The 15,102-nt window shown below is 41.0% G+C and overlaps 1 protein-coding gene across 1 annotated transcript in view; it reads right to left on the bottom strand.

The window, feature by feature from the left end:
* Positions 1-15,102, bottom strand: part of TSPEAR (thrombospondin type laminin G domain and EAR repeats) — a 41,274-nt gene that overhangs the window by 12,394 nt on the left and 13,778 nt on the right. Inside the window, exons 3-6 of the mRNA XM_060768023.2 lie at positions 14,054-14,292; positions 9,973-10,063; positions 4,650-4,806; positions 48-179 (exon numbers count right to left, since the gene is read on the bottom strand). Of these exons, the coding sequence (XP_060624006.2) occupies positions 48-179; positions 4,650-4,806; positions 9,973-10,063; positions 14,054-14,292 (619 nt within the window). The remainder of the gene's footprint in view (positions 1-47; positions 180-4,649; positions 4,807-9,972; positions 10,064-14,053; positions 14,293-15,102) is intronic.

The raw sequence follows: 15,102 nt of genomic DNA, 5'->3' as shown, positions 1-15,102 counted from the left end.
AAAAGCACCAAACAGCCACCGCTGATATGCATCCAGAAATAATTTACCTTCTAGCATAGAAATCCATGCAGTTCCATTACAGATATAGAGTCCTTTCTGAGCAGCATTAAACCAGAACTGTCCACTTTCACTCTTGGTGCAGGGAGGACGGGACCCCAAAGTCACCTTCATGTCTGCTTCTGGAGAACAAGAATAAAAAAAATCAACAGCCGTGAAATAAGGGATCCAACTAGGGATGGAAAGAAGACATATAACACTGGCCAACACATATTTTGGTGCCTCTAATATAAGCTGTTGTAGACTGGTCAGATTCTGAGTGTTCAGAAGATGAGGAAGGGGGTGCTGGGAAGGTTTCAGAGGGCCCACAGGAGAGCGGAAATGGTCCAGGAAGAGTTGTTCTGCAATCTCCTAGCAGTTCCCAAGAGACCGGAGAAGGCAATATCCATTCCCATGGGAACCTGCCAGAAGTGCAGGTTGAGAGAAACGTGGGAGACAAATGTTTGTCTACTCTAGGTCAAGGCGATTGGAGTTGTGAAGACTGGACATGCACTTTTTCCAGAGAATTAGAGATAAGGAGAAGAAAATCAGGTGTGTGAGAAGTGATGTTATGGGAGGAATCAAGGCTTTTAAAAGTGGTACCTGATTGTACAATCTTTGTGAGAGCCACACTGCATTCAAGTGAAGAGCTCTTTTTTGGGGGGCTATCTTCTTGGAATTCATGTATTCAAGTTCCCACACTGTTCTTGCTTTTAGTTCATGTGTGGCATAGTGTGTCTGCCTTGGATTCATGGTATTTTGCCCTTGGATATCCTTTTGTATTGATTGTGGAGATTTTATATTTCTGGATTTTTGGACTCTTAGCTTTCATGGAAATAACCATTTGAACTTTGATTCTCTCTTTTGAATTTCCTACTTTTAATAAACTTTTACTTATTGGACTACCTGGACAATGATTAGTTTGTGGTGAAAAGAGGTTTCAGGGCCCTGGTGCAACAGTAGCCCTGCTTCTGGGTATATTTGACCTGCTGTTTCTAAAAACGGGATCAGTTTTCCCATATCAGTTTTTGAGAATGAGAGCATAGTATATATCAATCATCATCGACTCACCTACAGAAAACCATGGTAACCATATCTAAGAAACAAGAACTGATGCTGTTTTCTAAACCAGCACCCCAAATAACCCAAGGAACAGGTCTAACAACTAAGACATCAAAAACTTTGGTTGGGCTGTGTATTCATTCTCAAGTTAAAAATTGTGTTGCCTGACAGTTTAGTGGCCCCATTGAAAAGAACAATAGACCAGCAAGAATGTTGTGCAACTTTCTCCTGGTATTCAAATGTTCTCTAAAGTCACAGTCCAATGCTGAAACCACAAGACCACACTGGCTTGCTCTTTATAGGCGAGTTGGTCTACATAGTGTTTTGTTGTTCAGTTGCTGCCACTGCATGGTTTTGTCAGAATTCTAGATAAGGCTGTTCAGTATGAAAGGTTGGACTTTGAACCCAGAGTCCAGCCAGCACTCTGTCACTAAATAAATTGCAAAATTCAATCTAATATCAGACATAGAGGTTTTAAAAAAATCCCTTCACACCATTGCTGTATTACCACCTTCCAATTTCATGTGCTCGCAGTAGAATAAGAACACCCAATCATTTCACAGATGACAGTGTATAGATCTCATCTTACATAAAATTATATCCAGATTGAAAGGAAGTGTGGGCAGCAGGCCTGTTAAAATGAGAATTCTGCCATTTAAGTAAAGCAAATAATTGCCAAATCCTCCTCCAAATGAGAAGACACCAGGAAATTGGCATAAGATGCAAAAAATTAAACTGGGTAGTGACCTCAGCAATAATAGATATATAGTTCTTTTGTTTCCCTCCTGCTTTCTGGCTTCGAAGGAATGTTCCTTCAGATTTCCACACATTCTTTACAACTACACCGCTATAGGCACACATAAACACACACTACTACCATCTGGAGTTAGATAGGTTTTTTCTGATTTATTATGACCTGCACTAATAAATAGTATCCAGTTATCCTAGCAACCTTTCCAGCAGGATTGCAAGATCTTTGGGAATCATCCTACAAATCCTGCATATTCCCATGTTGTCACACATGCTGGTTGTGCTGGTTTGAAGATTTGGAGGGCAGTGTCTGTACACTGATAACACTCTACTAAGGGGCTATCTAAACTGACCAATTAGGTCAGTTCTAAACCAGATCAGCAGAAATTGGTTTTGCTACATGAATTATTAGATTATTTGAGCAGTTTCTGAAGCCAGGATGGTGATTACATTAATCACAAAAGGTGGCATCAAACTAGTTAGAAAATCCACAGGGATTTTTTTTTCTGTCAGCTGACCACATTCCAGGCTTTACAGCAGTGGTTTTCAACCTGGAGTCCCCAGATGTTTTTGGCCTTCAACTCCCAGAAATCCTAACAGCTGGTAAACTAGCTGGGATTTCTGGGAATTGTAGGCCAAAAACATCTGGGAACCCCAGGTTGAGAACCACTGCTTTACAGAATGCATCAGCACCTTGGGTGGCCACCATGCATTTTGCATTATGTTGAGCCAATTTTACCATGCAATCTGGTTTACATTGCAGGCAAGCTGCAACGCATCCAAGGGCTTGTCTTCGTCTAAACTCCTTAAAGACCACTGTAGTGTGCTTTGGTGGCATATATTATCTAGTCCAGGGGTTCTTAAACTTTTCCACTCATAACCCCATTTGGCCCAAGAAATGTTTGCATGACCCCATGCACATAGTTATATAAAATAGATTTAAAAACCAAACATTTATCGATAACAAATTAGCATTTGCAAGGCTTGCTAAACAGGCTGTGATTGCTTTTTATGATGTACAGCTCAAGCATCTTCTGCAGAGTCTACTGTAAACATAACAGATTCCTATAAATGTCTAAAACAGCCACTAGGTGTTCAGAAACCTTTTACTTTTGCCAAATTCTTGAGGATTCCAACAACAGGACCCCATTTGGGGTCAGGACTCGCAGTTTAAGAAGCAGTGATCTAGCCACTGCAGTTTGGAGCAAGTGCCATTATATGTTCAGTGTCAATGAGCCATACACCTTCTTAAATCCAGTGCATTTTCCCATTAAGTACCTGGAATGAATAAATGGCAAACCAGTTGAGGTTTAGCTCAGATAAGATGCTCTGGGACATAACATAGAGCAGGGATGTGGAATGAGCATCACTCCACAATTATACTGGATAGCAATATCGTTTTGGAAACCCAGCAAGCAACTTTTCCTCCTGGGTGTACTTCAGACTCCATATATCTTTCTGGCCAACATCATTTCTATTAAGAGTCTATGGCCCATCAGACATGTTCCATCAGCCTTGGCCCGTAAGTCCAACACAGAGGAATATCAATTAAGATGTGGTAGTCAATGGCTCCTGTTTCAGTGATGCGATGCATCTACTTTAGACTGTAGTATAAACTAAAGGAGAGAGGGGGCCAGAAGTCAGTTCCACCTTGTCTCCTGCCTATGTCATCAGTTGGGAGATCCCCCCCCCCCCCGGCTCTCCCCAGCACCAACTGCTGCTTTGGGCCAGAGTGAAGAGAGAGGGGGCCAGGAAGACAGCTCCACCTTGTCTCCTGTGCTATGCTAATAATATAATATAATATATAATATTTATAATGTGATAATGTAATACAATATAATACTAATAATACAATATTATAATTATATATTTTATTTTACATGTAATATTACTAATAATATTATAATATAATGGTATAGTACAATATAGTAATATATAATACGGATACTGTGCTATGCTAATTATATATATATATATATATATATATATATATATATATATGAGTGTGTGTGTGTGTGTGTGTGTATATATATATATATATATATATATATATATATATATATATATATATCTTGTAAGCCGCTCTGAGTCCCCTTCGGAGTGAGAAGGGCAGCATATAAATGTCAGAAATAAACCCATAAATAAATAAATATCCAAGGTGCTGAACCGTATCTTTCAGATTAGTTCCATGCCTTGGATGACTCCTTTAAAGTTCTGACTAAACCCCAGAGAGTATTCACAGTATGACTGACAACTGGAGGACCCCATAATGGCCATCCCTGATAGCTGGAAAGTAATATGTAGACGTTTTTTGGTGGGGTATTTGTTAAAAACATTGTCAGGAGAGACCTCTTGACCCAGCTCAAGTAATATTGGGTGTATCTACCCTGTAGAATTAATACAGATTCATACCAAACTCTCATGATTCCATACCATTGCGCCATGGCTGTTAAAAAGGTGTCAAACTGCATTAATTCTATATTTGGTCAACCTGGATGAACCCTGTGTTTCATTTTCAGCAACGTCTTCCTAACACTTTTAAGTTTTATCATTAGATTTTGTAGACTGCAACAAAATACTTCATCCCAGGCACAGGCTGACAGCCATGAAAAAAGGACAGGGAATTGTGTTCACACGCACTTCCCTGATATTGGTGGAATAACATAGCCTAGCATTCCTCATCATTGACTAAGGCAGAGATCAATGGGGGGGGGGGGGATGCTTAATTCCCAAACCTACTTTAGATTCTTGGCTGGTTTAGCCGTAAGTGTTTGCCCCCCTCAAGGTTTCCCTTTACTGACCGTAGGGGTATTTCAGCAGCTCATTGCCCACTGGTTTCACAGGGAGATCCTGCAGAATTTGGGGGATGGAGAGCACTGCTAGATTAAAGTTCTTGCCAGTGCACATCCGTGAGGTAGCATCAGATCCTGGCAACAGGACTAGCTGCCTTAACAAGCCCTGAAAAGAGAGAAGAAAGACCAGGGCATCAGTCCTATTATAGTTATTGAGGAACAAGGATTGGTGGGTGCATGTGTGTCATTTCTTTAAAATAAGTCCCAGGGCTTAAATTTGTCTGAAAATTACAGCCTCTGATCTTGAAGCTCGTTCCAGGTGTTTGGGAAATAATTGTGCTTTTGCAGTAATGGGGGGGGGGGGGGGTACTCTTCATATGATTAGAAGTCCCCACATCTCTTTGATTCATGTTTTTGAGGCTTGAGGTCTGCCACTGAAAACTGATTTTGGCTGTGCCACTCAAGGCTGGAACACTATTGAAATTGAATCCTAGGGCCCTATAATACTACATTGTTACAGTGCATTATTCCAATTGAACAGCCATATGGAATGCTGCGATTTGCAGTTTAGGAAGGGACAGGACTGGCAAATGTAAATTCAGAATTGTCAGTCAGCAAGCTCTTGGGCCTCACTAAAAGTAATTTTTCCAGACTCTGATACATTTGCAGCTTGCTAAAGTTATTTCTATTGTTTTGGGTTTTTTTTTCATGTCAGGAGTGACTCGAGAAACTGCAAGTCGCTTCTGGTGTGAAAGAACAAGATTTCTGCAAGGATGTTGCCGAGGGGACACCCAGATGTTTTACAATCTTATGGGAGGCTTCTCTTGTGTCTCTGCATGAGAAGCTGGAGCTAACAAATGGGAACTCACCCCACTCCCCGGATTCGAACCACTGACCTTTTGGTCAACAGTCCTGCCGGCACAAGGGTTTAACCCATTGTGCCACCGGGGGCTCCTGGTGTCACTACAGTGTCTCCTGGTGTCTATTGGTGTCACTATGATTAGTGTCACTCCCAGAGACCTCTGACTGTACTACCATATTGTAGCTAAAATACCAGAAAAATGGACAAAATCACTTTTTATGTGAAAAAAAAAATCCGTAGCAACAAAAACAATGGCCAAATGAAATACATTATTCAAAGTGTTTCTGAAAGTAGGTAATAATGATTGCGGTGGCTACAACATAGACATTAGAGGGTTCCTAAAATAAATTAGCAAATTGATATAGTACATGTAAACTGGGCTTATAAAAAAAGAGTTTGTAGCTATACTCAGGCCTGTAGCGAGGGGGGGGGGTTAGGGGTTCAACCCCCCCCCCCCGAAATGTTTCAGATTTTTTAAAAAACCTGGTTTACTCATGAATTTTAACTGGTTAACCAAATCCCCATGCTAAGTCTATGAGATGCAAAAAATTAAGAGTCCCTCCAGAACTGTAAGCACTATCTCAGGCAAATATTGACAATTTATTCACACTGTCATTACTTGCAGAAATAGCCGATGTAGTGAAGCAACCAAGTTGTGTGTGTGTGTGTTGAATGCTCTCATTAAGGAGGCCAGACTTGGTGGAGGTGGTTGACAGGGGTGGAGCTGCAGGCTATTGAAGGTTGCTCTGCCCCCTGCTCTGCTCTTTGCTTCAGCTTGAGCTAGGAGGCAGATTTCAACCCCCCTCCCGTGAAATTTTCAACCCCCCCCCCCCCCCCAAAATTTCAACCCCTCCCAAAAACATTTTCTGGCTACGGCCCTGGCTATACTAATTATGAAATGACTCTTAAGAATTGATAGCATAGAGTCCAAAATTTCGCTGGGAGGAAGAGTTGCCACTTGAGATTCCAAAATAGTGCTTCTATGTATGTTTCCCCCTCCGCAACCTATAATTTTCTATAATGGTTTCTTCCCTTGTGGTTCTTTCCCCTCCTGGAAAAGACATAATAGCATCTGGGTCATCTGATTCTCTTCTATACTGAACTAATTGCATTTCAGCATCTTGGATGCAATCTCTTAGTTCCAGCATTTCCCCAGCACACCTCTTCCAGCCACCCATTCTGAGCACACACGCCCAACATAGTGAAAATAGTTTGGCTGCTCATTATATTTAAGTTTGAAATGCATGCTGCAGGCTCTTCTGGCATAATCTGAATTTAATAAATCATTTCAAAGTGCCAAATGAAAACCAGGGTAAACCACTTCAGCTAATGTCTTTTCCCCTTCCTTTTAAAAAATCTTTTCTCATCGAAGTTCTTTCTGAGGAATAAAAAAGTATGACCATATTTTAAAGCAGTTCTGCCAGGTCAGGACCACCCCGTGCTTTTAAATTTCAGGGCCCAAATCACGAAGCTAGGGAGAATTTCCCTGCAGATATGGCAACGTCATGAAGCATCAACCACAGTTGCTGAGAGCATGTCATTTTTAATAAAAAAATATGAAGTCTAATAAAAGAAAAATATTCGCCTGGATGGAAATTAAATTTTCTAAGAACTTCACTGAACACATAATTTTTTCCCAGTTCTCCTTTTGATACTTTTGCAAGCCCTGCTTTTGCATGCAACTGGGTATTATAGTCCAACCAAAGACAAAAAAAACAAAAACAAAAAACAAAACAAAACCCTGTATCTATAAGGGATACATTCCCAGACTTCATGTGGGTACACAAAACTGTGAATAGTAGTGAAGTGAAGGATGCCTGGCCCAATGATACTATAGAGCAGACATGGGCAAACTTCAGCCTTCCAGGTGTTTTGGACTTCAACCCCCACAATTCCTAACAGCTTAAGTGGCAGAGGGGGGAAAGGAAGGGACCTAAGGCTGTTAAGAATTGTGGAAGCTGAAGTCCAAAACACCTGAAAGGCTGAAGTTTGCCCATGCTGCTTGCTATAGAGTCATGCTGAAGGACCTACAAAATATGACCTAAGGAGGCCATATTTCGTCTGAAACTGGTAAGTGAAACCGGGGATAGTGGTCTTGCAGGCACAGTTCCCCAAATCCCTAGCCAATACACTGATAGTGAGGAATGCTGTAGAGCCACATAGTTCCCATCCCATTGCTGAAGGTAAAGCTGGAAAAACCTTAGGAGGAATAAGCAAAAGGCAATTATTTCTGTCCCTGCATCTCCTTATGCCTGAATGCAGTGGTTCCCATCCTTTAGTCCTCCAGTTGTTTGGACTTCAACTCCTGGAAAATTCAGCCATCAATTACACTTTTTCTATTCCTACCTCATCCAGGGTTTTATCATTTTACCTTACCCATTTGGCCTGCCAATTCTGTTCAATTTTATATTGTGTTAATTTGCTTTATTTGTTTTATTTTGCTACTGTATGTATTTTATTCTTATGTAATGTTCGTTGTCTGCATTCTGTATTTTATTTTGCTGTATTGTAACTTTGGGCTTGCCTCATGTTAGCCATCCCAAGTCCCCTTCAGGAAGATGGTAGCAGGGTATAAATAAAGATTATTATTTGAAACACAACAATGAGTCCACAGCAGACACTCTGCTGGCTGTTGTATTGGATCACATGTCCGACACTTCCCAAGTGTCTAGGACTGTGTGATGTATCAGTGAATAATGCGTGCAGATCCCAGTAAGGTGGCCTTCTGCAGCTGGCAGATGATAATTTTTGTCAGCACCGATTGTGTTTAAGTGTAGGCCAAAGTCTTTAGGCACTGCACCCAGTGTGCTGACCACCACTGGGACCACCTTAACTGGCTTCTGCCAGAGTCTTTGCAGTTCGATCTTTAAATCCTCATATCATGTCAGTTTTTCCAGTTGTTTCTCTTCAATCCTGCTGTCACCTTGGATTGCAACATCGACAATCCAAACTTTGTTTTTTTAACATGATCGTGAGGTCAGGAGTATTGTGCTCCAAAACACTGTCAGTCTGAATCTGGAAGTCCCAGAGTAGCTTGACGTGTTCATTCTCTGTAACTTTTTCTGGCTTGTGATCCCACCAGATGATGATGATGATGATTATCATCATCATCATTATTATCATCATCATCTCACCAGCTGTTAAGGATTATGGAAGCTGAAGTCCAAAACACCCGGAGGGCCCAGAGGTTGGGAACCACTGCCTTAATGTATCCATTTGTGTTGTCCTGCAAGGTGTGTAGTTAACCACAGTGGATGTAGGCAGGGTCTCCTTCCCTCCGCGTCCTCCTCCATACAATGTCATCAGAGAGTGTGCAGATGCTGCAGGAATGGAGGAAAAGGAGACACTGTCTGCCTATATTTGAATCTGTCAATATTCCAAAAAGAAGCATCTCCTGTCCTGAATTTCAAAAGTAACGTCTGGCTTCACCAGAAATAGATCAAGACAGGAAATATGCTTTTTGGAGGTTCAACTTTCCCCTCCCCTAATTCTTATATGACCAAATTCCTACAAAATCCAGAGAGTTTTAGGCAATCTGAATGATCCCTAAAATATCTCTCTCTCTCTCTCTCTCTCTGTGTGTGTGTGTGTGTACATGTCTTCAAGCCACATATCAACATACGATGACCTCATTAGTTTTTCATAGGATTCTGTTAGGCAAGGAATATGGAGAAGCGATTTTGACAGTTCCTTCCTCTGAAATATAGCTAGCCTACAGCACCTGGCATTAACTGACAATCTCTCATCTAAATACTAATCAAACCTGACCCTGCTTAGCTTCCATGAACAGATGGGATCTGGTGCCCCTAGGGTATTTAAGCGGGTCAGAGGAAGCTAGGGATTCGTAACAAATGGGCCATATCATTCCACAGATGTTATTGTCCCCTATGTGAACTCTTTGTTAAATGATGAGACTAGAAGACTAGCCGCCCTACCTAAAGGGCCCCTGGGAGGCTCAGGAAATTGTCTTCTTCAGTCATCCAGCTTCCTATCCAGTCCCTGTCATTCAACAACCTTTAAATGCCTATTGGAAGGTAGGCAGTGACTAAGGGCCCTTCCACACAGCTATATAACCCAGAATATCAAGGCAGATAATCCACAATATCTGATTTGAACCGGGTTAACTGAGTCCACACTGCCATATAATCCAGTTCAATGAGGATTTTATGCAGCTGCGTGGAAAGCGCCTAAGCAAAGGGTCACTGGGGATGGAGGTGGTTGAAAGTTTCTTCAATACTTATTAAATGGACATCTGCAGGGATAATGTAATATTAAGCCTCCCTGTGTTAGAAGTCTGGACATAGTGCCTTTTGTTTTGAGAAAGCTGTGACAGTAAAAGAGTACAAAACTAATGTCAATCAAATACACACCCTGCACACAATAAGCGCAGCATAGGGCAGACCATTCAATTTCCGCAGAATAGCTGGGATACTCTCTTAAATAAAACAAAATATCAGAAGTGATACTCACAGTGAAGAAGCCTTTCCTTCTCCTTCTGTTTCCTACATAAAAGCGAGATCCTCTCACAGTCAGGGAGGGAGGGAAAGGAGTATCCGAAATCCTGAAGGGGATGAAAAAGAAAAGCATATGAATTCTAGACTGCTAAGGTCATCTTCACTATTGCTAATAGCAGAGGCAAGATTAAAAGTAAAACTGAGAAACTTTTTGTTGACAAGAGATCTGGCCTTCAGAGGTGTAGACTGAGAACTGGGAAGCCCTGGCTTTTGAGCATTCTAACTGGAGGTCAGCTGTTACCAACAATGCTGTGGAATTCGAAGAGGCACAAATGGAGGGCGAAAGAGGGAAACCTGTCAAGAGGAAGAAGGCGTGTCAAGCCAACCCTTGTCAGGACTGCCTTCCATCTGGAAACCAGTGCCCTCACTGCAAAGGAACATGTGGATCAAGAATAGGTCTCTCGAGCCACCTATGGTCTCACCACCAAGACCCTACACTTGAAGGCAATCATACTTGGCTGCGAGTGATAGCCTATGATGACAACAATGCCAATACCATGCTGATCCTTGTTTTTCTGTGGCGGTTTTTTATTCCTCCCTTTTTTGAAAATGCCTGAAAACTCTCCCTGTCCCCATGGCTGCACAGTAATTTAACTTCCAAAGCAGGATGCTGTTGACAATTACACTTTGGGCCCATTTACACTACACAACCATGCTTTAACTGCCATGACAGCATCCTATGGAATCCTAAGTTTCTGCAGTTTCTTGCACTAGAATTCCCTGATAATTCTAAGGCCCTTTCTCTAAATTGCAAGTCCTAGTCCATAGGGAAAAAAAATGGATTAAAGTGGAATCACAGTAGTGTGAAGGGGTCCTTCTTCTCAAATACACCTCATCAACCCAACACTTATTTGTGTGAACTGTGCCCTTCCTAACAAATATTGTTTTTCTGCTCTTTCCATAAACTATACGAAACATCTGTTGGAAATAGCGACCTTTTTCAAACCTCCAGTAATAATTTGTTTGTATATGATTCTATTTGCTTACTGCTTTGTATAGGTATGTTTTGGTATGCAGCTTTTCCTTTATTCTATGTTTCTTGAGATTGGGGGTGGGTGGGGACCACATGATCAGATCTGGGATTGCGGAGATCTTAGACTCCATTTTAGAACAACAAAAATGCTTTAGCAATGAGATTGCTTGGAGCGGAGACTTCATTAGAGCACAGACATCATGTAGACTTTGGACAATTAAGAGCAAACTCATGTTGCTCTTGATTATAAGAAAGATACACGGCCTGTGATTTCTGCACAGAGAAACTACTTCAAACCTATCTGTAACTCATTGACAAGTTATGTACCTGTATGCTGAATACATTAAGGTTGTGAGTAAACCAGATATGTTACTTTTAATGAAGTCTACCTTATTTTTGTCTCTTGAGAGCATGACATAGAAACAAGAAATTTGATGGGAGAGTAAAAATTTTTGGGCATTGAAAAGAACACTTCTGAAATCCTGCTGGTTTTGTGCATTGGCATAATCTCTGTTCCTAATAGATCAGAGATAATCAGGTTATCACTCTAACAACTGGAAACCAAATTGCCTTGCATAAGTACATGTGGTTATATACCACAGAATAGAAGATTTTACTCAAATGAGGGTTTTTTTTTTTTTTGGCTCTTCTCTGTAGGATCATACTTTTACAAAAGGTTATTATTTCCAAATGGTTGTGAATGCCATTATTCTCCAAAATGTTATGGAGATTCTGGTTTTCCAAAAGATTATGATCTCTAAAAAAGTCATACCTTTCCTAAACTATCCCTTTTCTTTGCCTACTCTGATAGAGATATATGGCTCCCAAGGTGTTGTGTTTTGATCCTGATGTATATTTTCTAGTCAGTCTAGGAGGCTGGATTATGAAGCAAGCACCATCATAGTTGGCTATGTAGTAGACTGGTTGCTTCATTCAAGTTATACCCCACCCTAAGGATTTCAAGGCTGTCTACAATTAAAATCAATTTCAATCGGTTAACTCATTTTAAAATGTCAAGAATAATTAAAACGCGATTTCTTTTTCATGTAACTGATGGGGGACCAGTTGAAGAAGAAACATGAAAGACTCGTTCAGTATATGACTACCGCTGCCAGATTGTTCTACACATAAATTATATGATATTGCAGAGATGGATAAATTAGCAATTTTAATTAGAGAGAAGTCATTAGGGAGTTTTAATAAAGAAAATAAATTAGTATTTTTAGAGGGATTATTGGAGGAAGACCATCAGGATTGGGAGCTAAAGAATAGTAGGATGGAATGATATGTAGAAGTTCGTTTCAGGTTCATAATTAGAGGAAGTAAGATAATTGGATAATTAGAACATTAGCTTGATAGTTGGAAGTAATAGCCTTTTTCCTCTCTTTCATTTTTTGTACTTTGTAAATAGTTAATTGAGTTGGGTAGTATAGTTTTATGAATTGTATTTGAAACGTTATTGCAGGTTCACTCTGTTACTCCTTTCCACCTACTGCTAAGGAGGCTGTTCAGGTCCTGCACCGGTGCTTGGCAGCTGTGACAATCTGGATGAAGGCGAACAAATTGAAACTGAATCCAGACAAGACCGAGGTTCTCCTGGTCAGTCAGAAGGCCGAACAGGGAATAGGGTTACAGCCTGTGCTGGATGGAGTTACACTCCCCCTGAAGACACAGGTTTGCAGCTTTGGTGTCCTTCTGGACTCATTGCTGAGCCTGAAACACCAGATTTCGGCAGTGGCTAGGGGAGCTTTTGCACAATTAAAACTTGTGCACCAGTTGCACCCATACCTTGAGAAATCAGACTTGGCCACGGTAGTTCATGCTCTGGTTACATCCTGAATAGACAGACTACTGCAACGTGCTCTACATGGGGTTGCCTTGAAGACTGTTCAGAAACTTCAAGTGGTCTAATGGGTGGAAGCCAGATTTCTCACCAGAGGACAGGGAGCACACAACCCCCCGTTACACCAGCTCTACTTGCTGCCAATCTGCTTCCGAGCACAATGCAACGTGCTGGCTTTAGCCTATAAAATCCTAAATTGTTCCAGACCAGCTTACCTGTCCAAATGTATCTCCCTCTATAAACCATCTCGGAGGTTAAGATAGTCTGAGGAGGCCCTGCTCTCAATTCCATTTCCTTCGCAGGTGCGATTGGTGGAGATGAGAGACAGGACCTTCTCAGTGGTGTCCCCTCGACTATGGAATTCCCTCCCCAATGAGATCAGATCAGCCTCTTCTCTCCTGACCTTCAGGAAAAAACTTAAGATGTGGCTTTGGGACCAAGCTTTTGACAAGTAATTGGAGCAGTTCAATAAGTGACTATTGAGCAATGTGATTGACAAATTGAATAGCCCTGGATTATGTTTTGGATGGCGTGTTTTTAACTGATGTTTTAATAATTCCTGTTTTAATTATTTGGTTTTAATTGTAATTGTTTGTTTGATATGTGTGTGTATGGCATCAAATTGCTGCCTGTTGTAAGGCCGCCTTGAGTCCCCTCCGGGATGAGAAAGACAGGATATAAATACGGTAAATAAATAAATAAATATTTTTTGTCTTGTTGTAGTTTCTACTTTTCATATTATATAAAAATGTGTTTTTAATAAAGAATAATTTAAAAAGAGAAAAATATATTAAACCATTTGACATGTTCAGATAATATACTTTAAGACTATTAAAATATTTTGAAACCATAAACATGTACAGATATGGGTAAAATCAATTGGCAACATTTTTCATTGATGCTGAAATGAACTCAATGTTGGCACAACTAGATCCCTAGGACACTCTACTAGGATTCCACAACAGAAAACACCGTCTCCCACATCTTCCCAACACATGCTTCTCCATTCCTCTACAATGGGACAGAGGCAGACCCTCCAACAGACCCGAATCCTTTTTATATTTTTTGAAGGGAGCCTGGACTATTTAGGTGCCTAGAGTTTTCAGGTATTGACCCATAAATTCAGCATTCTACACTTTTGGGGAGTGCCAGTTCCCATGCATTCCCATCCCAGGGATGGTGGTGGTTAAATTACCCCTGAATTGTATCTGCTTCACATACACATCTGTGGGGATGCTGCAGTCCACAGTGAGAGAGAAGGAGCCTTTGGATACTGCCAGCACCCCTGTGTGCCACTGGTTGTCTGCCAAAAAGACATCTCGGAAGGTGACCCGGGTCTGCCAGCCATTGGAGAGCTCTCTGCTCCAGAAGAAGAAGTGGAGCTTATTCCGTGAATATCGGAGTCCAAGCAGTAAGGTGTCACTGTTTTCCTCCAGCACCGTAAAGATGTATTCATTTCTCTGAAAACAAAGTTAAATCTGTTAGTCCTTATTCTTCAACAATACTTTTCCTCTATCACCTCAAAAGGTATTTATTATTTTTAATGATTTGTTGGCATCATGTTTTTAAAAAAATGGATGAAGAGCAAACTTATACAAGGAGTGTGATGTGAAAGCTGCACAGTGAAATGAGCTGATAGGAAGAAAATGAACTCATCTGAAATGGAGGAGAGTTCTGAAAATATCCTTGAAGTCCCAAAAGGACAAATAAATGGGCGCTAGAGCCAATCAAGCCTAAACTAGACTAAGTTTAAGCTGTCATACTTCAGACATATCCTGAGAAGACATGATATAATAATGCTTGGCAGTAGGGAAAGAGGAAAACTGCAATACAGGTGCAGTCAAGGAAGCCACAACCTCAGGTTTGCATGACCTGAGCAGTACAGTTGAAAACATCTTAGCTTAGAGGTCTCTCATTCATAGAGGTCACCATAAGCTGAAGTTAAATAGATGGCAGTTAACAATAACAAATGTCAACAATGCTTTTTTAAAAATATCTTAAACTCTATTTCAGTGTTTCCCAACTTGGGGTCTGGACTCCAAGTTGGGGTCTGGAAGTGGGGTTCGCAAGAGAGGTTTTAGAGGGGTCACCAAAAACCATCAGAAAACACAAATTTCTGATGGTCTTAGGAACCCCTTTGACAGAGAAGGGTGAAGATCTCTCTGTCTGTCCTTCTCTTCGTTTTTGGTGCTCCCATAATTCAAAAACAGCCCCCCAACCCCACCAGTATTCAATGTTGGCCATGTACTTAATGTGCTAAGCTTGGTCCA

This window comes from Anolis sagrei, chromosome 3 (assembly GCF_037176765.1).
Source record: "Anolis sagrei isolate rAnoSag1 chromosome 3, rAnoSag1.mat, whole genome shotgun sequence".
In the NCBI taxonomy this organism is placed as follows: domain Eukaryota; kingdom Metazoa; phylum Chordata; class Lepidosauria; order Squamata; family Dactyloidae; genus Anolis; species Anolis sagrei.
Note: the sequence above shows the minus strand (reverse complement) of the source record. Positions and strands in the feature narration are given on the sequence as shown.